Below are 27,212 nucleotides of genomic sequence, written 5' to 3' on the forward strand. Positions count from 1 at the left end.
TTAAGGCGTCAGTAACTGAAAAGTAACTGGAGTAGTAACTTGAAAGTAACTTAGTTACTTTTAAAATCAAGTAATCCATAAAATAACTATACGAATAAGTTACTTTTTTAAGGGGTAATCAGTAATCAGATTACTTTTTCAAAGTAACTTTGCCATTACTGGTGGGATGCTAGTTGCACTATATCAACACTCACACTTTGCATATGAGAGTTTAGCCCCATCCATTTATTGAGGGTCTAAATTAGCGGTGGTCGATATGGCCCCCAAATAATATCATGATATTTCATGGTATTTTCAGATAACGATAGTCTTGGTGATATGACAATATCAAATATTTCAAGAATACACTATTGCAACAAAATAAAAATAAAGTTTTGTAATTGCACATGATATGATATGGCACACGCCTAACTGAGATATTAAAAAATACAAGAAATTGAACACATTTCTATGTCATCTAAGTCAATGAAGCAGTATGTCATGATACTAATAATGTATTCAAAATATCTCCATATATCCAGGATTAAAGTAAAATAAATGATATTGGACAGATATAATCTGTCTCTAGTAGATATATAATGATAAATGATAAGTGTGATTTTTTTTTGGCAAAAACACCTAAAAAAAAGTAGTACCCTGATGTGATAATTAGGGGTGGGTGATATGGCACCATATTTCAGGGTATAATATCGTTCACGATATTTAAAAATGTTGGCGATATTATCACGTACGATACGATATAGCACACCCCTAATCTAAGCACATGTTTAGTCTGGACTGCTGTCTAATTGAGGAAAAATACAGGGAATCCAAGCTGAACAGAGTCAAAAACAGTGTTTATTTCTAAGTCAGGGTTTTAGTTTAACAATTGGACTTCCGTTAAATAATCCATGCTTCATTTTGTCCTGCACCTGCGTGCTGGTGGGAGGGCCAGCTCCTGTAGCCTGGGGGAGGCAGTAGCAGCACGGGCAGCCGAACTCACTGTGTAAAAGTCATATCCCTCAAACAGAGGTTTCCGGGGTTTTGGGGTAGCCAGCATCTGCAGCCTCTCACTGGCTACAGCCTCCAGAACACACTTCGCCAGAGGAGACGACACAGGCCTGTCCGGAGAATACTGTGGATGATGCTGTTTAGGACCTTAGAAAGGGATGGGGAATGATGATAGAGTGAGGGAGAAAAGATGTAAAGACCAGCCAGAACATTAAGTTAGGAGAGGTGCACAACAATGATTATCTTATTACAGTGGCAAAAATCAAAGGATGGGATATACACATTAGGCAGCAAGTGAATAGTCGGTTGAGCGATGTGTAAAAAGCAGGACAAATGGGTAAATTGGGATCTAAGCCTGGGATCTAAGGTCCAAAATGTGAATGTGTGAAAGCATTAAGGGTTTTGTTGTCAAGGCTGATCTGTGAATTAACTTTTTTAGATATTTACGATTTATTTTACATTATATTATATTATATTATATTATTTAAGTTCTTAAATAATAGCTAATTTATTGAAATTAATTTTCTTTTTATTTCCGGTTTGATAATCACTACTAGAATACAATGTATCAAGTATCACTTTCATATATATATATTCATATATATATTTTCATATATATTTATATATTCAGCAAAATTGTTTCTTTATCTTATAAAAAAATATTTCTTTACTGTCATGATTTATATCAGTTTCAAAGGCCCTACAATGGAGCCCTGAGGGCCTAAATAAAACAGTACTTTTCACTTTAGTATAAATAACATAATTATTAACACAAGGTTTAAACACTAAGAAGAACATGTAACAACTTGTATTTTCTTCAGATGAATAGTATTTACATATCAATCAATGTCTGGGGACCACCAGTGGGCCATTAAGCACCCTTTAGTGGTCCACATGCCTACCCTCAGGGGGAAGAAGTAGTCTGTGGTGGGCCAGTAACTATGGTTACTGCAGTATAGGTCTTAATTAAAACAAAAAAACATTACAAATTAAAAATCGAGCAAACATTGACAAGAAGTAACTTGTTGCACAAAAAATACATTATTTTTTATGTTTTCTTGTCTGCTGTTAAGCTTTCTAGGTAGTAACAGGTGCGGTTTGGTGTCAAAAAGGTTAAGAACCCCTGAACTATATGCAGATGCAGCCCACAGAGGTGATAATGCCAGGATGTAGAAAAGTTGCGGTGTGAAACCAAAAGTAACTGAAGTAATTGTACACAGTGTACTTTCAGACTACCTTACAATTCACTTTCAGAACTTTTGAGTGTAAACATGATTTACAAGTGAGATAAAAATTCACTCGTGAGATGTATAAACAGGTCTGAGCTGTTCTATCATGTCTGATAAATTGCAATAATTAAAAAGGGTGAAGCCATGAACTCACTTGCCAGGAGGTATGTGCGAGCGGAGAATTTGGCAGAGGACAGGCAGATTTCAGAGCTACTACATGTCTGAGTCATTGATGGACAAGATACTTTCTTTGGGTGAGCCAGCTGGCAGATCCGGCTGCTCGCCACCGCTGTTTTTACTGCCTTATTGATCTGTGTGTGAGAGAGAGAAAAAGAGGTCAAAACAGAAGTTTGGTGAACTGTGCTGGTGTTAGTGTAAAGGAGAGGGTAATAAAGTATGCAGAGAAACAGAAGGACAACTGTCTGCAATTATAGAACTGCAGAGTGCTCTTATATTTTTAACAGTCGGTCGAAGCGTTTTCAATTTTTGACATAATTTAAATCTGCATGCTGATTAAAAGGCTGATTGAAAATTAATAATAGAAATGCTTAAAAAGATATCAAACCAAATATTTTACAATGACTTCCATTGAAAGTTTAAAAAAGTTTTATTATTCTCCTACAAGGTTGCCATTCTGGGGACGCAACTGTTTTGCGTGACAGAGAACAGAGAACCCTTCTAAAACTATTCTAATTATAACTTTACTGCCATAAATACCATTACTGTCATTTTACAAAGTATAGGAGCTTTAAAGTGTGCATGATCTGGCAACATGACAGCTTAAACTGTTAAATGCTAATGAAAAGGTAAAACAGAGACAGAAAATATTTTTGTCATTAAATGTGGGTGTAAGCAGGACTGTGCAAGAAATTGTGCAAGAAAAAAAGAAGCACATTAATAGCCACTATTTCGTAAAGTGAGAGTGATGCCACAGCATTTAACAACAGAAATGATGATCTTACAACTCTCAACACTACAAGAACACTAATGTATCCATTTAATGTTAAAGAGACTGTTTTAAAATGTCATCAGGTGAAAAACGCCTACTTTGACAGTAAGGGAACATCTGACTGACCAAACCATACACCAGTATTGGACACCTGCTCGTTCATTGTTTTTTTTTTATTAAATTAAGGGTATTAAAACTTTGGAGTTACTGTTTCTAATGTACAGATAATGATGTGATAGCATTCACTAAAATCCTCATCCCCAACTCCCCAACTCACCCTAAAAGTACTGGGTGGATCATCATCATTCCAGAGAACGCAGCTGCATTTAATCACTTCTAATGGTATTGTAGAAGGCATGGTAGACAACTCGGTTTGTGAAGGGGGGAGGGTGTGTGTGTGTGTGTGTGTGTGTGTGTGTGTGTGAATTTCCACATATGTGTCAGCAGTGTTTTCTGATACCTCAAGTAGCTTAGTGCATTTTTAAAAGGGGTGTCCACAAACATTTGGACATATAGCGTGCCTGCATCAAAAAGGATATTTTTCCCTTTTTAATGCGCTCTCACTCTGGAATAAAGTACCAAAATACAGAAGTTTGACCTACTTTAATACCCATTTCTAGAACACAGTATCAGTACTCACTATGGGCAGCAGAGGGCGAGGAGGCTGCCAGCCATCTACAGGCATGCGGGGCTCAGCCAGTGAACACAGCCTGTCAGAGGGACGAGCTTTTAATGCTGCTGCACTCACTTTCCATTCCGGAGAGCGGCTGCAGATAGACAGACAAAACGATAGATAGACAGTCAGGATAAATAGATAGATAAATAGACAAAAGTATAGATATAGAGATGGATGAAGTCAATATATATGAGCTCATTCACGTTAATGCTCTTCTCTCAAAGTAAGCACAATGGGCAATACTCAGGTCAGCTAAGGTTTTTGAGGTTATGTCCACATGCTGTACATGTCGATAACATAATTATTGGCAGTTACAAAATATATAAAATATTTTTTTTATACAATATTGTAAATAAAAATTGACATAAAGATGAGTGTATCAAAGTTAAAGTAGTATTTATCTTCTCTCTCTTGCTAGGGTATTTGCCTGTAGTTTGTAATCTATAATAGAAAATAATATCCCTAATAAAAAAAAAAAACATATGCATCCTATCAGAGTAAAGTGGAAACAGTAATTATATAGGTTTATTGTTAATTGTCATTGTTAATTGTTGCACACACCCACCCAAACTCAAATGACAAATTTCTTAATTAATTGATTAATACTTGAAATTTTATAGCCTCAAACATGAATTACAGCATCACCAGGGCAGGTACTAAATTATAATGCCATCAAATATCAGTCTGAATCAAATTATCCACTCAATGCTTATATTTTATCAATTCTGCAATCATAGGACAGTTACCTGATGTTTAAGCGAGCATTAGGCTTTTTACTCTGTGTAATCTGTAACCATCGTGGAGTCAGATCTGCAAAGAAACACAGATAACCATAATGTAAAACAAAACTGTGCACACTTTCTATCATTCAAGACGTGCATGTGCAGCTTTAGGACATGAGCAAATATTGGTTTAACATCACTGATAATAAAGATCATATAGGGAAAGCATTTTGTTATTTTATTAGTACTTAAAACTACAATGGTAGTAAATTGTAAGTGTGCCTAAAAAAAGTAATGCTTTATCTTACCAAAAGCAGTGGTGTAGCTGTTTGATTTTGCTGGAAGCTTATCCAACCAGTACACAGAGCGTCTGCAAACACATGAGAGAAACTAGATAATAACCAGGCCTGAAGGAAGATTCCTGACAAATACATACAGATCAAACTGTTCCAACAAGTCACCGAACTCAGGAGACACACTGTAAAGACTGCTGCAAAGGTTTGACTGCTGCATGAAGTGTATTGTCTTTTTTAATGTACTTTTTTATGTAATTATGTAATTTGTTTCACATTTTTACACAAATGTACAATAGAACAACAGTGCGAGAATTTAAACAACATTATGGCTGTAGTGTAAATCATGTCAGGTAGCGTTAAAGTTCACAATTTCCATATTTTAAGATATTATATTCAGATTTTATTAAGAAATATAAAATGTAAAACAATAATTGGATATTAGATTCGAACAAGGATATGCATAAGTTAATATGTGATATGTGAATATGGTAGTATAAAGCATAGAGATTTAGAAATAAATGAACAAAAAATGACGGTTATTATTATTATTATTTTTAATTTATCATAAAAAGATGATGAATATCGCTTAGTCAATTAGTGTAAGAAGATTACCAGTTCGAGCAGTGGTTAAATGGAGTTGTTTTGTGAAGACCATGAAATGTCCCATGCCTAATTGTAGTGAAGATGAAATGCTAAAACTTAAAAAAACAATTTATTAGAATGCCCTAGATCAAAATCAGTCTGGGATAACCTTAATGAAATAATAACAAAAGAACTTGTAATAAACATAAATACACTAGCATTTGGATTATTAGATGATTCTCTATCTCAAATAGAATGAAATAGAATTCTGATGGTTATATGCATCACAAAATAGAAATTATGGAAGACAAGTGTACGCTTTTTTAAACAAATTGTGAAAGAACTTAAACGAAGACAAACTTTGGACTATGAAATGAATAAAGGACACTTATGGACAATTTTTTTTTATTTTAATGAAGGACACATTTTTTGACATTATGTAGGCTATGTTGTATTAATACATTTTGCTGTAAATTATTAAATAAAGATGTTTAAATCTTAAAAAAGTAAAGTGAGGTAGAGCAAGGTGGAGGGTGGTGGAGTAAGGTAGAGAGTGAGGTAGCGCAAGGTGGAGAGAGATACAGGGAGGAGGAGTGGGGTAGAGAGAGCTACAGCAAGATAGAGTGGTGTAGAGTGAGGTAGGGTGGGGTAGAGTGAGTTTGAGCAAGGTAGAGGAAAGTAAAACAAGGCAGATGGAGGATGGAGCGAGGAAAAGAGGTAGAGTGAGGTAGATTTCCACAGTGAACGCACACACCCATTTATTTATTGTATTTCACATCAATATCAGGATATCCGACAGCTTTATCACACCCCTAAAGAACATGGTTGACATACTATAGGGGTGGTTGACATTTCCTCTAACAGGGCGCTGTTCCTGAAGCAACTACAGCATCAGCTGAAGGCTCACCTGTCAGGGAACTTGAGCAGGTTGGGTTTAGGCTGGGCGAGGCGGTCTATGCGGGTTGCCATGGGAGAGCAGAGGCCTGCAGCAGGGGCAGATTAAATCCACTGCTGGCCAGACACCTGAGAGGAGCACACACTGCATTAAACTGTAAACCTTACATCTGAGACTAATCGAAGCAAATTAACTCAATTAAACAAGTAATGTACAGTTCCACAGTTTAATCAAGAGCCCACTGAGCATCAGGAGACAATGTTCTACTATAATCATCCTCCAATGGAGGAGGTGCATGACAAACTTAAGTGCATTATTAAAAGTGGTCCATTTAATTGCAAACCAGAGGTGGATCTAAATTGATTTGAGCATGAACAGTTTAAATAATTGAATACTACACTGTACAAATACATGTACAAATACACACACAAATCCTTATCATAAGAAATAAATTATGCTTAGTTGTACTTTTTCTTTAAATTAGATAAATTGTTGGGACATTCCAGGATTTTGGTACATTTCAGGGGTGGTCACTTCTAAAAATTTGATCTTCAATTTGATTATTTTTAGTCATATATCTATTAAATACAGGTAATAGACTATCAAAAAGTTTGATTTGTGAAGCTCAGGTATCAAAGCAGTTTTTTAAATTAGATTATGCAATATATTTGGTAACTTACAGTAACAGGGTTGTGAGTAACAGGGTTGCAAATCTAGGTTGTGGTTGTGGTTTAACCCAGGAACAGATGCTAACTGTAAAATTTAGCTATGTATACAGTTTGTCTCATAACAAGTACATTTTTCACAAAAATAGTCATTTAGATATTTTGGATATGTACATTTGAAATTTAAGTGGTGGGACAGGAAATGTACCAAAATCCTGGAATGTCCCTGTTATTCTTCTATGATAAATCTTAAGTTTTTTTTTTTCTTAACCTTACAAGGACATCTAGTCATAAGCAAGTGCAAACAAGCACTAAGAAGCAATGTTTTCCATTTATCCATCTATCCAACCATCCAATTAACACACGAGTACACATTACTGTAGTTAGCTATAAAAAACTAGTCAAAAGAAAGTGCAGAAATGCACTAAGCAGCAATATGTTATATAGACAGCTTAGCTATCTATTAAGTTAAATATTTTTAATAGAAAGTGTTAGCAGAAAACCATAGGCTACATATCTAGGTTAGTTAATAAGTAAGCCTAAACGAATGACCTCACCTGAAATTAAGCACCCACACGTAGCTGTACCGTTGATAAAGTCTCACCTGCGTTTTAGAATAATCCAGAAACCGAATTACAATACTCCGTATTTCTCTTTTATTGCTATATTGTAGTATAAGCCTACCTGCTACAGCCAGTGGGGGTCCGGACACTCGTTACTGTGGCAACTAGGGTCCGTCTCAAACGGCACCCATGCACCCTACCTAGTGCACTACACAGACAGGTCATTAAAGCTTCTTCAGCCAAATAATGTTTTTTTTGTATGTTAAACTACGAGGGATGTTAAATTTAGCCACTTCTGGTAACAAAAACTTTCCTTCTTCTTTTTTATGCTCTAAAGTTCTGTATTTATTTGTCTGCTGAGAACAGCCAGGCCTCTCAACAGCTGCTGACAGTTCTAAAAATAACTTCAAGTGCCTTTTCTTCCTTCTTTATTATTTATTTATGCCTTATCTGTTCTTTGACACACTTTATGAAGCACTTGTGCTGGAACCTCTGTATATTAAAAAACAATATCCTTTTTAATAATAGAATAATTACAGGGCTTATTCTTCCAGGATCAAATAACCCAAAAAACAATTAACATAGAAACGTTTACATTTAAATGTAGGTCTTGTAAATCACGCTTTATGTTCTTACAAACCATACTTTTTAAGATATTAACAAAAAAATGAGTATACTTTTACCGTATACTTATAATGAGATACTTTAACCTCAGTATCAGCCTGAATTGGCCTGAACTGGTTCTTAACTGTGCTAATGTTTAGCCTTCCTTCCTCTCCGTCTCTCTCAATACATTTATCTATCTATCTATCTATCTATCTATCTATCTATCTATCTATCTATTAGTAAAAGCATGGTAATTACACAATAGTAATAACAGTAATGACATAATAACCCTACACAATATCAATAACACTGCAAGAACATAACACTGCAGCATTTGCTTATTGTAATAACATTATAATAACATTGTATTAACATTTTTGTAATAACACAGCAATAACATTGTAATCAAACATTGACCTGTCTTTATTAATCTACGATGCATTATATGTCTTTCTAATGTTTAATAATAGTGACTAGTTTTCTGTTTTAGCACTTCTTTCTGTTCTTCCTTTTTCATTTCTGCCTGCTCTGTTCCTTCATACATTCCAGTTCTGAAAATATATTTATTTATATGAAAAGAGATAATTTATATTAATAATACTATTATTATTATTATTTTTGTTTACATCATAATGAAAACGTAGTTCCTCCGCTTTCATCCAAATGCAGACTGAATCTCCTACAAACATCTATCCAATCCATGACAGTCACGTTCACTTGTGCTGACAAACGTGCACACAGGCCAGCCTGTCCTTCCCCCTGTCCAGCAGCCACGCACATACACACACACACACACTCATGCGCACACACACGCTCATGCTCTCACACACACATGCAGCAACAGGGCACAGCAGCAGATGGAGCCCGGGGCCAGGCCTCCATAATGATATTACAGGCCAGAGGGCAAATGTGAAACAGTTAAAACATGCTGGGGGGAAGGTTAGTCACAGACTGCAGACTGAACCTGGACAGTGGGGCAGAACCACACAGCAGCTACCCCGGGCCCCGAGTCACTGTCTCCACTGGACCCTGTGGCTGGTGTGGTGATGGGAATCATCTTGACTGGTTTTGTGGCTGCCTGCTTGGATCTGAGAGCTTTATGAAACTGCCTGCATGCCTTGTGAAGTCTAGCGACACTAGAGAGCGCCCTAGAGCAAGTCCAAAATGAATGAGTGCAAGTGGAGCTTTTGTGCAACTTTTGTGCATCATGATTTATCATGTTTAGACAGTCATTGGTTTAGATAGATGTTAGTTTATATATGTTTATTAGTATAGTATTCTCAACACATACAATCAAAAACTATTCAACACTGCTGTCATAATTCTAAATGAATTTAAACTCTTGTTTAAGGACTTTCTAAACTGTCTGATGTACCTACATAATGCTAGTGTCTGGTGTTTTTGCCATAATGTGAAGGTGTTCTAGTTGAAGGTTCCTAGTTGGACATGGAAGTTTCCACATCTGATTTAAAATAGAACACAGTATAAAGTGATATAGGGCATCTAGTGTAAGTAAAAATAAATAAATAAATTTAAAAAATCACATTAACTTTAAATATTTTGTACTGATGCAAAATCTTATTATACAAAAAAAGGGAGTAATCCACTTGTATGCTACTGTGTACCTGTTCCACTTTAACCTGAAGGACTCCACCGTATAAGAAGATTGATGGTTATGGTTGGGAGGGTGGTGCTTAGGGGGGGGAGCCGGATCCTGTTGAGATGCTGCTGTTGCCGTGGCAACTGCTGCCGCTCCCGTGGTTATTTTGGAGTTTTCTGTGACCCGTCACTGATGAAATGTTCCAGCTCTTTCTGCTTCAGTGCTCTCCACCCCTCACACCTGCTCTTACACGGCAAGCCGCTAAAGTGTGCACACATACATACATACAGTATACAGAAACATACACCTTCATACTTTAGGATCCATCTACAAAAAAATAAAACACAGCCAGCATCACAGAGCTCTACAAAACTGCACAAAGTATAATGAAGGGATTAGGCTCTGTTTAGTCCTGGCCTTCATCTACAGTCTCAACGGCAGAGCTGTGAAAGCAAGACGTTGTGGTGACACACTCACGAAGCTACAATACGAGGATGCGACTCGCATCAACAATTTATACCAGCACTCAGACAGAGCAGTGCTGCCAGATGTTGGCTACCTGTTTAAAAGAGTGGAGAGAAAGCAGACACATTTTTCAACAGCTTCATATACACACCAGCGGTTCAGAGAAACACCTTTTAGACTCAACATTGGAATCAGAATAGTACTGTTTAAAAAATTACCACAGAACCACAGAATGAATTTATTCCATATTTTGCAGGTGCTCTAAAACAGAAAACAGTTTTTACTTAATAAAATAGTTAATAAAATGGACATGACATACTGTGAACCTTAAGTACTTCAAATTAAGAGCAAACAGGGGATTTGTTGCTAAGGTTAGCCAAATGATTTTACTCTCTTCAAGTCTCCTACGAAAAAAAAAAAACTGGGAAGTGATTGAGTGGGGACAAGGCTAAAAGCTAACCAGTTACAATCTCTTCAGCTTCAGATGATAGCAACACAATGCAGAATCACTATCAGGAATAATTACAGCACCTTTGTTTTGGTGGCTAATCTATGCTTTAAAATGTATATTTATGTAGATCAGCCTAAAGCAGAGCTTGTTCTTTATCTCACAAGCTGTCTTTAAAAGGAAAATCATGTTATATATAGTGGTACATAGACTTGTTAAACCATATTCAATTAAATACTCAAATGTATTTAAGTGTAATAGGTAATAATAAAAAAGTTGATGTATAAATACTAAGTATGTAACTTTTTTTGCCCTGTAATTAAGCCTCAAAATGTAACATGCTGTTTTTGGCTGTGTTATAACCTGCATTGTACAGTAACTACAGCTTTGTTTTAACATTCTGTTTTGTTCTCTTGGTTTAGTGTAGATTAGCTAACTAAAGAGATTTTAGCCAGCCTAGCATTATCTGCCTTGAAATAGTAGACAAAACAATAACTAGTTCCACATCCCACATGGAAAACTGAATAATTTATGAGTTTGCTCTTTTATGTAAAGACTACTTTTCAGGACTGTAAACAGAATGTTGTTGCTGACATTGTGAATCTGGATGCTGATTGAAACATGATAAATGAACCAATAGAACTGCTAAAAGAAATGACTCAGAAATACTCTGCTTTTCACTGAACTAAACACCCTATGCTTCATTATGATCAAACATTTCTCAGATGATTGTGATATTATTTTTAGGTTATTTTTCCCAGAACTAGTTTTACTCATAAAATGCATTTAGTGACATTTATCTTGTTTCCCAGTGAAATAAATATGTGGAAATGAGCTGCACACACAATAAATGCCACTGCTATAAAATTATTAATCCATCACATTGTCAGAGATGTATTTTGATAGTGTTAAATGTGTTATTACATTAATTCTCTTCATTCATAGAGAAAAGCTCTTCTCAGTAGGATACCAAGTGTCGGATTAGAGTTTGCAGTATGCAAATGGGTGTTAAATCTCTAAAAGGGACAAAATAATGCACTTCTGTCTCTGACACACACACTCAGCCCATTAGCTCCCATATACATCATCATACCACATATAGACTTAGTGGCATGTGGGAGCCGTGACCTATTTTTCTGGGCGTATTGTTTTGCAGGCTTGAAGGAACTGTCTCTACTTTATGCTGAGCGAGAGACAGAAAAAGAGAGAGAGAGAGAGAGAGAGAGAGAGAGGGAGCAAGAGAGAGAAAGAGAGAGAAAGAGAGAGAGAGAGAGGGTGAGAGAGAGAGCTGTATTTGCCTCGTCTGCTTCACGCTTCGCTTCCCCTCTCGAGAACGTATTTATTCTGTAAGCTCTGGGTCACATTCCTCCACACTGCACAGCAGACCTAGCACACAAGAATTATCCAATGCAGCCTTTACTTTTGTTTTATATAAAAAAGCATATTTTATTCAAAGGAAAAATAAAACATTACAGAAAAAAAACAGTACAGAAAGTCAGTCAAATTAGTTATTACCAATAACCAATGGTCATAATCTACAGTCATAAACTACAGTGTAGTTCAGTAATGTTACACTCTGTGACAGAGTAGCTGGGGCTTGCTATACTGGTTGTGGGTGCTATAGTGGGTGGACTAGCTTTATTTAGAAGCTGTGAGGGCAGGTTGGGGGTCCATCAGAAGCATCTCAGTGATGTAATCTCATACTCAATGCATCTCTGTTAAACAGATGTCTCTTAGGTCAGTCATATCTTTGTGAGTCCGCAGCAAACAGTCTTCCCTGTCTGATAATGCCTGTCATTTCTGACACACAGAGTGAGATAAGCTCATCTGGTACTATTTTACTTTACTGTAGACCAGAGAATGTGCTCGTAAAACGTGGTACGCTCTTAAAAATAAAGGTGCTATAAAGGGCTCTTTGAGCGAAGCCACAAAATAACCACTTTTGCTTCCATAAACCGTGTTTGTTAAGGAAACTAAAGAGAGTGACTAAAGAGAGTGTAAGGAACCTACATCTCCTCAGCAAACACAGTTTATTCACCCAACTTCCTGTTTATAAAAAGTAATGGGAATGTAAAGAAGCCTGAAGTGGTAAAAACCTGCTACATCAGAAGTCTTCAAATCTGGAGCCTGAACCCAGTTTCTAGTCCTGGACTCTTGGTAGGTATGTAGTCCATAACAGGTAGGAAAGCTAACATGAATACATCCATAATTCCTGGTATTCACTTATTTAGGAGTATTTTCAGGAGTCTGCTTTAATAACACAGAGGCCATGAAGTATTGTAAAGAATTCTAATATATCAAGTATCACAGTTTTGCGATAATATTGATTACACTACAGAAGCCTCAAGTCTGACCCAAATTGGCTTGCTATTCTTGACCCCTTGTTGCTGGTCAGTCATCAATCAGAGAACACTTTGTAGGACCCTTATTTTTAAGAGCGTAGTGCAAGTATTAAAATTCTTCAGTCTTTAGCTCTATCCGGACGGGATTAGTTTCTCAGGGGGGCGTCTGTAAAAACAAAATTCACACTTCTATTCAGTGATAAAACTTTTGCATCTGAACAGCAATTAAAAAAAAAAAAAAAAAAAAAAAAAAAGTTTTTTGGCTTTTTGGTCACATGCCATCATGTTCAGTAGCTCCTCCATTTCCATTCACTGTTGTGTTTACATAAATGTAATTATGGTGCATAGCAGTGGACAAATAGCTGTTTTATTAAATGCAAGATGAAAACTCAGAGAGGTGAGTCCGGACGGGACTAAAATGGCATAACACTGTTGACGGCCGATGAGGCCAGCACTAAGTGCATGCGTACAGGTAAAAACGACGCTTGAAATCCCAGCTGATACTCATTTATACTCATGTCGCATGCCCACGAATCAGAAACACATAAGAAAGTGACTCAAATCTAACTTGAAAAGATTAGATTTGACATGTCCACACAGCTCTGAAAAAATCTGATCGGTACCACATCAAGGGAAAAAAAGTCGGATTAGAGTCAGTCTAACCTGGTAACATAAACATATTGAAAAGGCATAGGCGAAATAGATGCATTAAGTCCGTCACATACTCATGAATCAGACACACATCTGATACTGAACCACATAAAAAGTGACTAAAATCTGAGTCAAAGCCTAGTAATGTGAACAGTCTTTTATTTTTCCTGCTCCAATCAAATCTTCAGAACTAGCTGGCCTTCTAATAGCAAAGCACCCAAAACTAAAGTTTACTACAGTCATTTGCCCATTCCTTACTGGGGGGCTTCAAATCTAACCTAAATTCAATTCAATTAATTTCCTATATAAGTTGAAACTAACAGGAGGGACTTTTCATTCAACCTAATAAAACAGATCTGTTAAGCAGGACACAATTCATAGTTGTTTGTTTGTTCATTCTTGTAATTTAAGGATATAAAGTATTTGTATATTCATTGATTCTCAATCCCCACCCCAAAAAGTATCTCTATTGCTTCTATTTACAAAGAATGTCAACTAGCTACTGTAAATCCTACAATCACAAAGAGAGGAAAAGTGTTAAAGTGTGCTTGAGAGAGTTCAGTAGTTTCTAATAAAGCAGTGCACATTTTTTCAGCTGCGAAAAGTGACTGGTCCCGACACGGTCCCTGTGGAAAGGGCGGCTTCCTCTCTCCTGCCAGAAAGAATCGAAGTTGCTGGGGCAGAGAGGACATGGTCGGCCAAGTGGAAAGAGCTTGGCTGTGGAGAGGCGAGGGCTTTCTCTTCCTGTTTTCACCTCTCTCTCTCACCAGACTCGTGTCTGAGTCACTGGCTCCGGGCACAATCAGAGCTGCTCTTGGCTGGTCAGCTGCTCCAGGGGAAGAAATTCTGCACATTCCATTGTTGCTGCACAATTTTCTTAACATACTTCACTGCTGTTTAGCCTAATCTCAATCTGCTGATTCTATAGTGTACTGTTCTGTACAGATTAGTGACAAATTCTGAGGCCCTGGAATACGACAGAAAACTTGTTGACCTGTTGGGCAACTTGTCTGGCACAATTCTGTATTATGCCATATGACCTTCTTGTCTTCATTCCAGGTACTTGCTCATTCCAGTACACTATTCCAGCAGGACAATGCTCGTCCACATAATGCTGATGTCTCAAGAGTTTGCCTTGAAGACACTGACGGTCGCTATGTCATTACCAGCCATATCAGTAGACCTATCTTCAACTTGAAACGCCATCAACACTCCACCTCTTCCAACAAATATTACCATGAGTTGCCCATATCAGCATAATTTCTTACATCATTTCTTCTTTCTGGTAACTTATATCATCCTTTTGAATAGCATTGCCATCCAACACTAGCTTCTGGGCCCATATCTAAGACAGCGAGTGAAACAGAAGACAATGGGCAGACACATCACAGATCAATAGGATATAGATTAGACTGAATTACATGAGAGCATTCCTTCATAATAAGATAAGATATCATCTTTTGCCAAGATGGCTGTAAAGACCCTTAAAAGATAGTTCTTACTGATGGCAAAGAAATAGAAGGCATACCACATTATTACACCACTAGATTTGGCTTTGATAATTGCTGCCCTTCACAACAATACGTAACAAGATGGCACTAATAATGGGTAATGCGTCCTTTTGCTCACAAAACAGCCTCAATTCTTTGTGGTTTGGACTGATAAGACAGAGCGGGTTCATGGATTTGTGCCAACAACACCCGACCCAACCATCTGTGTGCAGAAACCTGAGATCCATCAGACCGGGCTATGTCTCTCGCTTTATCTTCAACTGTCCAGCTGTAATGAGCATCTGTAAACTACAGCCTCAGCATTCTGTTTTTGTCTATATAAAACAGAACCCATTATTCTCAGAGGCGTTCCTGCTCACAACAGTTGTACAGAGTGGTTATGAGCTACTGTAGCCTTTCTGTCGGCTTGAACCTCAACAAGTCATGTTTAGATCATACACAAGCTGTTTCTATTTGCAGAAATGACGCGGTCATAACGCTTTGATGCTTAAAACTACTCAAAGCTGATGTAAACATGACACTAACACTCCCTGGTCTGTATCTGCAAGATTTGATGACTTGATGACTGGTGCCACATAATTGGATGGCTGGATAATCTCATAAAGTGGTGTACAAGTCTTCCTAATAAAGTACTCTTTTTCCGTTTTCTTTATTTTCATGACTATTTACATTGTAGATTCTCACTGAAAGGCATCAAAACTATGAATGAACACATGTGGAGTTTTATGTACTTAACAAAAAAAGGATAAATAACAAAAAATATACATATATTCTAGTTTCTTCAAAACAGGCACCCTTTGCTCTGATTACTGCTTTGCACACTCTTGGCATCATTCTCTCAATGAGCTTCAAGAGATGATCACCTGAAATGGTTTTCCAACAGTCTTGAAGGAAGGAGTTCCCAGAGGTGTTTAGCACTTGTTGCCCCTTTGCCTTCTTCACTCTGTGGTCCAGCTCACTCCAAACCATCTGGATTGGGTTCAGGTCTGGTGACTGTGGAGGCCAGGTCATTTTTTGTTAAGAACATAAAACTCCACATGTGTTCATTCATAGTTTTGATTCCTTCAATGAGAATCTACAATGTAAATTGTCATGAAAATAAAGAAAATGCATTGAATGGGAAGGTGTGTCCAAACTTTTGGCCTGTACTGTACATGGTGAGCAGTATGTATTTGTAATTTCTAATTATTCTATCATTCATTTTAAAGGTCACCTTCCGTCGTTTTTTCTTTCATTTTAAAATGTCTAGTTGTGGTCTCTAGTATGAATGAATGACATGTGAGCCGTTTTTGTAAAAAAAAAAGTGCTCAGGTGTCTCTGTATAGCTCTTTTTTAATGGACTGTTTTAGGGGTGTGTCCAAAATGACCGGATTCCAGCTTTGCTCATGAATATTCATACATGCAAACAGCATGCAAATATCTCTCCTCTGATTGGCTAGGAGCACTGCGACGCCCCTCCACCGCTCTGCCGCTCACTGCCTCCCACCTCCTAACTGATGAGCGGTGATGTTGCGTCGCTTCAGCTCCGCCTCTGGGAGTTTCTCGAGCCAAGGTGGGCTGGTCTGTGAGTTTCTGCCTACGTAGGCAGAAAGATAATTCAAAATTCACCCGTTTTTCGGAGGGGGGGAGGGGGGATTTCTTTGCTTAGCTCCTGCAGACAATGGGGGCTGTAAAACAGTTTAATGTGCAGGTGTTCACATTCAACTCGGAGAGACCTACTGTATTCCACAAAAAACAAAAAAATCGGATTTTTGCGGAAGGTGAGCTTTAAGTCTGTTCATACACTATATAGCCAAAGGTCTGAATGCCAGGAGAATGTCAACTGCCTGGCTGCACTATGCCAACTATAAAGTTTGGTTGAGGAGGGATAATGGTAAAGTTATGGGGTTGTTTTTCAAGGGTTGCCCTCGATCCCACAGAACACCTTTGGAATAGATAACTAGAACAGAGATTGCGAGCCAGGAGATTAACTTTATATTAATGCTAATGGATGCTTTATAATAGGATGTCGTACTTGCCTCTATCCCAAACAGCACTAAATTGAACATTTTGGCAAAAACTGAAACCGAACAAAATGAAACATGATACATTGCTAAATACCTAATATCTATCTTTATCTTTATTAATCTTGCCACTTTTGTGACATTATTTTTTCACTATTTTTTGTGGCTTTTTAAAGCAAACTGAAAATCATTGTCTTTTAATTTATGTTGAACGTATCATTTTGGCTGCCAAATATTTAGTGCATCCCTCTTTTTATCCATAGAGTGTACTTTGGCAGGACTTTTCCAATAAAGCATAGATTCTAAAGGTACAGTACAAAGTCTTACAGCTTGAGGATATATGAGGCAGTTTAAACATCAGCAAAAAAAAAAAAATCTGTGTATAAGTGTATTATTTCAAATAGAACAGCAGAGAATAGGTGGCAATCCCCTTCCAGGTCAGCCTAGCCCATGTTCTAAAGATACTATTGTTAACATTTTGGGCAAGTGAAAATAAGAAGAGCAGCCCTCTCTCATCAAAGCTCTTAAAAGCTTGTAGTTTCATACACTTCAAAAGAGCTTAAAAATAGCCTAACAGCTTCAGCCCCCACATTCATATAATCACTTTATAATACTAAAAACTGCACAGCAATGGCACTCCATTGGGAACAGATTCAAATCAAATACTGACAGATCAGCAGTGGCTAATACTACAAACCCACACAAAAGTTCTACACTTCTGATCAAATACAAAGCGCTACTGAGAGTCGATCAAAATCAGGCCCTGAGTGTGCATATATTTATATATCTGTGTGTGTAAGCAAGCATGAGTCCAGGCCTGTTTATGTGTATTTGTGTGTTTGTGTGTGTGTGCATGCGTGTGCAAGCCAGTTTGTTATCAGAGCGTCTGGACCACCACAGGGAAGAGCAGGGAGAGGTGTTCTGCTCCACGGATGGGCAGCTTGTGGGTGGTGTAGTAGTGGATGACTTCTGGTATGGTGTCGAATGGAGGACTGTTCTCACCGAGGATGTACTTTCCATCACGAGACAGAGAAAACTTCATATGCATGAAGCCATGGCAGCTCCTGCATAGAGGGGGAAACAGATTAACAACAATTAGAGTACAATACTGAGCATTTTAATACATTTAAAGGGTTTTGGACATCCTATAAAGTCAGTACGGTCTAGTAGATTCCCTTTTGGGAGATCTCATAGCTTGAAAATGCATTCTGCAGGGAGATAGCAGTCCTCCTATTCTTATTCTAGGAATTATCACTTCAACTTCTGTGTTGTGAAGTATTTAAAAAGCTCATTGTCTGTGCATGAAATGTTTATTTGCTCAGTACTTTTTGCTGTAATTTTGCATCTGTTCTAATATGATCTTTGCTTTTGTACAGACAAAACTCTTACTGTTGAGAGATTTTTTTTTTTTAAGATAAAATGCTTAGGTGCCTTAACTGTCTGCACAGTACTGCACTTGGGTCATCTGGTGTGCATGGCATGTTTAAAATCTACCCACAGATTTTAAGTGAAGTCAGGGACTGTAGGAGGTGAATTTTGAGGTATTTTCCCAAGTAATGTTTTACTGTGTGTTCTCAAGTTCAAAGCATTACACACCAATCCACCGTGAAACAACAACTGTAAGCACTGTGCTCTTAACCAAAATCACCAGAAGCATTTTTGCATTTGCTTCCACAGTTCCCCTTAATTGCCATTTCCTAATGATATTTTAAACAATGGACAATGTAATCTTTCATATTGGACTTTTCCTATGTCCAATATGAAAGTTTTTAATTGATATGAATGTTTTTAAATGATCATTAGTTTCCTTCATTTTCAGATCCTTAACCAGCTCTGGATTTGTCATCACCCAACACCCCTTGGCACAGCTAAATAGCTTTAACAGGTCAATTAAGTAAACAATTGCAAAGTATTTTTATATGTTACAGTTACCATTGTATTTCTTCATGTTAATCATCGGGATTTCCTTATATATATATTCCTATAGTTAGGACTGCCACCTTGACAGCAAATGTTCTTCTCCTTGACTATGCATCTCACCTCCTGTGTATTGCTAGTAAATATGTGACACTGTGCATCAAGGAAATGTTAAATATTTGAACAACATCAGAAATGGAAATTGCAATTTTCCATTGATTTGACAACCTTTATTAGACCTCATTCGACGACCTTGCTATAAAAATACTGGCCAGTGTTTAACCTTACTCACAAGATAACAAGATGACAACTGAAAACTTGTACAGATGTAGACATTCCTAAGGAATCCCCTGAGGCAACAATTTATAATCATATTGCTATCTCATAACTTTTGACATGTCCGTGTAAAGACTTGGCCCTCAAGCTAAAATATATGGTTTCAATTCCAAGGGCAGAGGAAGTGATTTTTTAGAAGAGGGATGGCCCTCTATTTGTTATACACCTCATGCTGTGCTATCAGTATTAAATTAAAAGTGCTGGCTTCATTGTGTTACATTTACTAGATTAAACTGAACACTCCTATTAATAACCTGTATTAAGTGAAGTGCTTATATGGGCCATCATTTGATGGTTTTAAAAAAGCAAAAAAAAGCTTAATTACAACATATATGAATAGAAAATTTTAAATGATCATCAACTTATTCCTATTAAAAGGAATCAGCAAAATTAAAAAGTCAGAAAACAAAAGAACAAGAGCCAGATATGTCTGTTAACGGATAAAGACATTGCACACAGCCTCGAGTCTCCTGAAAAGAACAATATAATTCAATTCAGTCCAATTAAACGCAGTCACTGCAAGCATAATCTCGGCGCAGTTATGAGAACTCAGTTCAATTATTATGTGCAGGCTGATGAATAAAACCAGTATAGAGCTTTACACACCCAGGGGAAAAGAAAATGATAAAGTGAATGCCTTCGATATTGTTCCTCGTCTCTGAACGCCGGAGCTACTGAGCTCGTCAGGCTCTGAGCAAACACACAGAGGAACAGCTGTGTGGGATTAGTCTTTTCATAGAGTGCTAGCGGCATGGATACAGAGAAAGTGAGCGATAGTGCAGAACGAGGGGGAGGAAGAGGAGAGAGGAAGGTCAAAGATTGGGGGTGGTGGTATAACACTAGACGGATTTAAGCACTGAGGATTTAATTTAGTTTAGCTTATGGGTTGGCATGTATTAATGAACGAGGCATAACCAGAATAACCAATAAACACTATATTTGCTAATATTCTGACAATATCCTACTTGCTGCAGTAATTAGTTAAAATATATAACTTATGTTTATGTACTTTAAACAGCCATAAACAAAGTTAATCTATGATTATTGATTGTAGAAAAGTTCCTTACGTTCTATAAAACAAAGCCAAAAATAAAAGGACCACCATGTTGCCAAATTCGCTACCAGAGTCTGAACATTAGAAACCAGAGGCTGAGCCAGATATACCTAATCATTTATTAAACCTCCACTCTTCCACCATGTAAAGTGTGTCTCAGACACACTTTACATTAAGTTTACAGTCCAGCCTAAAGAGAAAAAAAATGGGGATTATTTGCCCTGGATACCCAGTTTGTGCAGTAAGTGTAAAGTTTCAACAGTAAAATGGCAAAGGTTCTACTATAACTCAACTACCGGTACTCAATTTAGTAAAACAAAAAAAGTATGATGATGCAGGTTCAAGTGATGACTAACCCTTTAAATGACCATTTTAAAATGGATGTGGCTTGGATTTGATTAGCAAAAAATTGCAAATATTATTTATGTTAAAAATGAATTTGTGATTGAAGTCTGAACATAATGATGAGGAAATTAACTGGCATGTCTATGTAATAATAAAGACATAGCACACTGCCTCCAGTCTCCTATATACAATATAATGACAATATAATTCAATTCACTTTAATTAAACTCAGGCATTACAAGCCTAATCTGTGTGCAATTGTGAAGAAATCACTTCAGTTATTATGTGCAGGCAGAGAAATAACATGCACATGCAAAAGGAAAACAATTTGATAAAATGAATGCCTTCAATATCGTTCCCAGAAATCCCAATTCCAGACAGAAAACATTGATCCTTATTTTATCCTTTATAAATCTTTGTAGGTTTTGCCAAAACTATCCATTTAATTGCACAATAATATTAATCTTTAGAATCTCTTTCAACGTCTACATTGTTGGATATTGATAAGTATATTGTACGATTAAACTGCCTAATCTTATTGATGGACTACTGAACTATATTCTGCCAATGAACTTTAGCTCCATTGTGTACACAGCCAAATTTGGTGTAAATCTTTTTATGACTACTACACCTCAATACTCAACAAATCAAAGGCAAATCAGCCCTTTAGAGGAACAGTTCACCACTGAATCTAGGAATTACCCAATATCTAACTATATCTAAGAAATCACTGCTGCAGATATTGCAGAGTATTAAAAGAAATGTGTTTCACATTAGATAAATGCAGGTATATCGCTGAGCCAAATAAAACACTATGCATGTTTTGTTTTGCATTTTGTTTCCAGAATATTTACGTAATTGCACATAAATGTTCGCCAGTCACATCAGTTTGATCAACACCAAAACCTATTAAATCGACACACCTTTGAAGTCACAGACCACAGCTATATAACCCCACACAATAAATAATGTATAACCACATCTTGACATCTCATAAAAGACTTGAAAAGATGTGCCGCACACACAGGCATGGAGCACAATAAAGAACAAAGCCATTCTGAAAGGCCTCCAGATGTAGTAGTCTAACTGTTCTGTGACTGTCTGAGCAGGCTTAACCAGAGATTTAGCTGAGATACTGTGATTAACAAGCATTACCCACAGGGGTCAGGGACTCAGGAACTGTGTGGATCAATAGGAGGGAGACAGAGAGAGAGAGAGAGAGAGAGCAAGCAGGAGAGAGATGTTATTACCCAGGAAAATGTAAGGGAACGTGTTATTGTATTGCTCAGACAGTGGCATTATGAGAATGTATGAGAATGTAAAATTTGCAAATTAAGGGTTTTATTGCAAATTAAGGGTTTACATCTTCTGATGAAGCCTATGCACTTTTGGTCATGAAGCCTTATGTGAACAGAAGCTTGTGGTTCCTTCCCTCCTGCCCTCTGGAGCTTGTTGCTGATGTCACTAACAGTTGTTTTAGGCTCTTTCTTTACATCAACTGCTGTGTCTTCCCTTGGTTCACCAGATCGACTTCTGTTACTTAGTACACCAGTGATGGCTTTCTTCTTCAGGAAATTCAAAACGATTGTACTGGCTATGACCAATATTTGTGAAATGGTTCTGATAGATTTTTTCCATTTTCTCAGACTGGTTTCTTTGGTTTTACAGGGAAAACCAAAATCTGAAACTGAGCATAGACATTCAGTTATATTTGTTGTTTTAAATAATCGATTTAACAGGACACCTGAACAACAAAACACAAATGAAAGTCACATCTTCCAATACTTTTGTTTAAAAGAGGTGGTTTCAAATAAAAGGTGCCATCTTCTGAACTGTGAATAGGATCCAAATGTAAATACTGAAATAAAAGTGAAAATGTCTCATATGCATATTTTAATGGCAAACCCAAATGTTTTAGGGATTGACCTTACTATTACAGTACTACTGGAGGGAAGTATAACTGTATAACCAGAAAGTTTGTATCAGAATCTGTGATCTGAAAATGAGTGTAACCACTGTCCAGACAAAAATCTGGTCTTACACTGACTATTTCTGTATCCACTGTAACTGTAGAATAACGCTTATTTATAAACAGAAATATAAATAATCTGTTACGCTCATTCTGCTGTGTAATATGCATGCATTTGAGTCAGATTATGGCAGGAAAGCAGAATTTGGCACAACACCTGGAACAGCAATTTGCCAAACTGACAGCAAAAAAGACATACCCACATGTGATTTTCTTCTTGAAGAAAAATAAACATTATCTTTTAAAAAGATAAGAACACCGAGAATAGTTGATGTAGCACCTTTCACATACCCAAGGTCGCACAAGAACTTCAGAAGGAAGAGAGGGGGAATCAAATAAATAAATTCAAGCCATGACAGGTGGGGTTTGGGACAAGTGACAGCTTTTGACAGAAAACAGGCTTTAAGCTGGGCTTTAAAGGTTGAAAAAGAGGTGCAGGAGCAAAAAGATGACAGTAAAGAGCAGGGCAGCAGACCTGACCTGCTACCCATAGTGGACAGCTTGAGCCAGCAGACAGCTACAAGACCTGAGCATATGGATGAAGTAGTGGAGAGAGCTAAATATGTGCAAGGACATGCCGCGCTTTAAAGGTTAGCAGTACATGTACGATATGTCCCAAAATGTGATGTGCAATAAGGCTGTTAAACGTCATGATATTGATGTGAAATGCAAAAATTAGATTACTTTATTTGGCTGTTCCCCTTTTTCTCAGGTTAGGAAGTAGTTTGGTGTACGAGTGTCACTCTGTCACTCTACTTCCAGCCTCGTTATGGTCACATGATCACAGTCTGCAGCATAAAATCAATTATATAGTGATTATATATAAGAAATTATATAGTGACCACGATTAATATTTCAGCCCTGGTTAGCAGTAAGATACTGTACTGCATACAATGCAGAATTTTGAATGTATTGGAAAGGACGATGCAATTACCATTACAATCTATAATAAAATAATATTATTTACAAACAATGTATAACTAATTTTAACGTTCCAAAGCAGCAGTCAGCAGATCAATGCATCAAGATGCACAGATTAATTTTCACACTCCTATTGCAGTATTTGTGAGCGTGTATGTAACTGAAGTGTAATGTGAGAAGCTTGCTGCAGTACCTGAGGGAGAGAGAGTAGTCGTTTCTGCTGGTTTGACTGTTCCTCACCAGGTAGCTGCACTCTTTACACAGTGTCAGCAGAGACTCCGCATCAGAACGTGTCAGAGCACCATGGTACCACCTAATAGACAGACACACACATACATATATAGAAACACAGAATGTTCCTTTTCGTTTCTTTTTTGTTTGTTTGTTTGTTTGTTGGTGTGGGGGCAAAAAAACGTCGAAGTATTGGGACCTATCAAAATATCTGACAACTGTGTTTGTTTTTGACGTATGTGTCTGTGCACATGTACGCAAGAAGAGTTAAATATGTCCCCTAATGACACATAAATGATGCTGTATAACAATAATAAAAAAAAAAAAAATCACACTCGACAGATCCTAAATGTAAAAGACTGCCATGCTGGTGTATAACACTTTTGACAAGAGTAAATTACATTATGTTAGAAAACGTGAACACTTTAAATCACCCACAGTTATAAACACAGTTTTACACAATTTAGCAATTGGACTTACAATATTGGCCTCACAATTTAATTTTCCATTGCAATTTTAAATTTTGCAGTTCTCTCCTCAGTCTAGTCATTTTTACATTAGGACTCATATATCATTACATGCTTTCAGTTCTAGGAGAGTAAAAGCTAACATGCTTTCTCAAAGTCACTGAAAGCCAGTCACTGAATCTTTTTAAACTGTCGATAAGCAGAACACTAGTAGTAAGGGGGGAGAGGAAGAGCCATCCTTCTTACGCAGAGAGCTTCGAGCAAATTATGCTCTCTGGGACTCCCAGCCATTGGTGTTTGTAGCATTAACATACAGCTCCCAAAAACACACTACACATTCTGAGTAGAGAAATGCCATCTCAATTATTAATGTTCTGTTTTATTTTTAGTAAATTATTGCATAGTATTATTCATCAAGCATGTGTTGTGCCAGAAACATTATAAAATCACTGTAATACACAGCATTTTGTATCTTACGACTTTAATCATAATCATACATACACTTGCTGGTCCAGGGGTAGGGTGGGATCCACTCTCTCTCCCAGAATGGTGTGAGGGTCGCTGGCTTTGCGGAGGCTGGTAGCCTTGCTTGAAGGAGGGCTGGTTCTGGAAGCTCCGGGTCTCCTCTGTTGCTCCACATGGGGCAATGTGGACCGGTCCCAGTCACCCCCTTCAAACTGAACTAAACACACAGACAAGATCAACCACATTTTAGCTGGGTCAGATTAAAATAGAGCTAACCAGAAAACTTGAAATGGAAAAGGTTATGTAATAGTGTGCATAATATGTGTGAGAGCACTGTTGGACATCCCTACTAAGAAGTAGTTTGGTGTGTTTGCTCTCTGTGGACCTCTACCTCACTTTACCTCCAGTCTAGCTATGTCATGTCATGGCATCATAGTATGCAGCATGAAGAGCTCCCTCTGTTGCTACATGCAGGTAATGCAATTTAATTTTTCTGTTATTAATGATGTTATAGCAGCTCTTTTTATGTGTTAATCACGAAAATGCAATCGCAATAACAATAAAAATGCAATTAATCATTATGTAGCATAAAAACTGCTCAAACTGACTGTACGTGTTTTCAAAATGACGTTGGATGCACGTCACACAATTATGCCTGGGACAATTTATCTTTCAACAAAAATGATTATTATCTTTTACAAAGCCTCTATTACTGTTCTTCCCTCTTATTCATGTGGCTGGCAGAATCAACAGGGGGGCATTCCTCTTTACAGACTGACAGCAGGCTATCAGATAAATCCTATCTGCCTTTTTCCTCGCAAGCTTCCCCCCCCCCGAGAGTCCCCACCATCCCACAGTTCTCTCTCTAGGGCACATACAGTACGCTGGCTTACCTCTGAAGTATCCTTCTAGCTGTCTAGCTGCTTTGTTTGACTATATCTCTGCTTCTTTCATCACATCTTTAGCTCTCCTTCTCTGGAGAAACAGGCTTATGCTACAGTTCAATTACGTGCGAAAAGTGGAAAACTTTTATATTTATATATTTCTGGAAACTGGTTTCCATTTGTTTTTTTGTTTTTTTATCTTTCTCTTTGTCACTGACATTCTTATTCTACTGTAGCATCAGTACAATAGCCCTTTATAATGCATGCATTACTAGAACTGGCTAATCAGAGAACATTAACTAATTTTGCCAAAAGTCATGGGAAAGAATGTAGCTTCTGTCCTATTACTTTGCCATGTCCCATGGAAGCTAAATAAGAATGAACTAATCTGTGGGTTGTGCATGTGGAGCCTCCCGCAGAGGCTATTCTCTATAGATAGTTCTAGCCAGATACTGCTGGTCATGATCATTACCACCATGCATTTTATGACATATTCACTGTACACAAGTGACACTGTGGATTGAGGAATGTTAAATACCCGCACCAGAAATGGAATGTCCCATTCATCTGACACTCACAATCAGGCCTCACTCTAACTCAGGTTATTCAAATCACCTTGCCATGAGCGCACTGGCAAATGTCCAACTTCAATCATAGGATCACAAGACTAAACCTCAAAATTTACATTAGTCATCCCCTGAGGTAGCATTCATTATCAATTCACATACAGAATGTTGGCATGTCAGTGTATATCAGCATTATTAATGCAATGATAATTAACTTTTCATTAGCACTCATAGTATTAGTATTAATACCTCTTTTATCTGGCTAAAATTATATGATTCTGATATTATATAATTATATTAGTCCTATTAGTAGCAATTAGTTAATTGATCAATTGTCCTTTATTTCCACTCAGTAATACATTAAGAGTAATCCTCATTTTCAATGCAACTAAGAATTTACTAAATTAAAGGGACTGAAAAATAAGTTTAAATTATAAAAACAAGCAAACAATATATATTAATATTTTACTATAGTGGATTTGACACATATCTGTTGCTATTAGTAGCAATTAGTTAACATTTTACTACAGTGGATATGACACAGCTGCTTGCACTTCATTTTTGAGTTGTTGGTGTGGTGTTTTCTCACCAATTGGCAAATAAAATATGAAAACAGCACTTCTTTTTAAATCACTAACTGCAAAAACACCCACTAGGCCATCATACATCAATGCTACTGCAGGTACAGTGTGCAAGCAGTAAACCAGCAAGTAAATAAGTACAGTGACAGTTTTTAACTGGAGGACTGGAGGAACAGAGCATCCCTGCTGTAATCCGTCCCTGGTCATTTCCCTTCCAGCTCTC

General features: G+C 37.3%; 2 protein-coding genes across 6 annotated transcripts in view; both read right to left on the reverse strand.

Moving 5' to 3' along the window:
- Window positions 1-815: 815 nt before the first annotated feature.
- Window positions 816-7,837, reverse strand: theg (theg spermatid protein). Of its 2 annotated transcripts, none has more exons than XM_022678949.2 (7): window positions 7,689-7,837; window positions 6,352-6,467; window positions 4,875-4,936; window positions 4,591-4,654; window positions 3,809-3,935; window positions 2,374-2,530; window positions 816-1,137 (listed from the first exon to the last, which is right to left on the reverse strand). In XM_022678949.2, the coding sequence occupies exons 2-7, from the start codon at window positions 6,411-6,413 to the stop codon at window positions 896-898; spliced, it is 714 nt and encodes a 237-aa protein (XP_022534670.2). In that variant the 5' UTR covers window positions 6,414-6,467; window positions 7,689-7,837; the 3' UTR covers window positions 816-895. The 2 variants fall into 2 exon arrangements, with proteins under 2 accessions (XP_022534670.2, XP_022534668.2); XM_022678947.2 differs by lacking the exon at window positions 7,689-7,837 and adding an exon at window positions 7,562-7,688.
- A 5,418-nt stretch (window positions 7,838-13,255) lies between these two features.
- The window catches only part of shda (Src homology 2 domain containing transforming protein D, a), a 29,874-nt gene continuing 15,917 nt past the window's right edge, over window positions 13,256-27,212 (reverse strand). For 3 of the 4 annotated variants that reach the window (XM_049478832.1, XM_007258435.4, XM_022678945.2), the window contains 3 exons: window positions 24,995-25,175; window positions 23,989-24,108; window positions 13,256-18,257 (listed from right to left, as the gene is read on the reverse strand). In XM_049478832.1, the coding sequence (XP_049334789.1) occupies window positions 18,071-18,257; window positions 23,989-24,108; window positions 24,995-25,175 (488 nt within the window). In that variant the 3' untranslated portion in view covers window positions 13,256-18,070. Of the gene's footprint in view, window positions 18,258-23,497; window positions 23,663-23,988; window positions 24,109-24,994; window positions 25,176-27,212 lie in introns of those variants that run through there. The other variant, XM_022678946.2, reaches the window with a different exon arrangement.

The sequence above is a fragment of the Astyanax mexicanus genome, chromosome 4 (assembly GCF_023375975.1).
Source record: "Astyanax mexicanus isolate ESR-SI-001 chromosome 4, AstMex3_surface, whole genome shotgun sequence".
In the NCBI taxonomy this organism is placed as follows: domain Eukaryota; kingdom Metazoa; phylum Chordata; class Actinopteri; order Characiformes; family Acestrorhamphidae; genus Astyanax; species Astyanax mexicanus.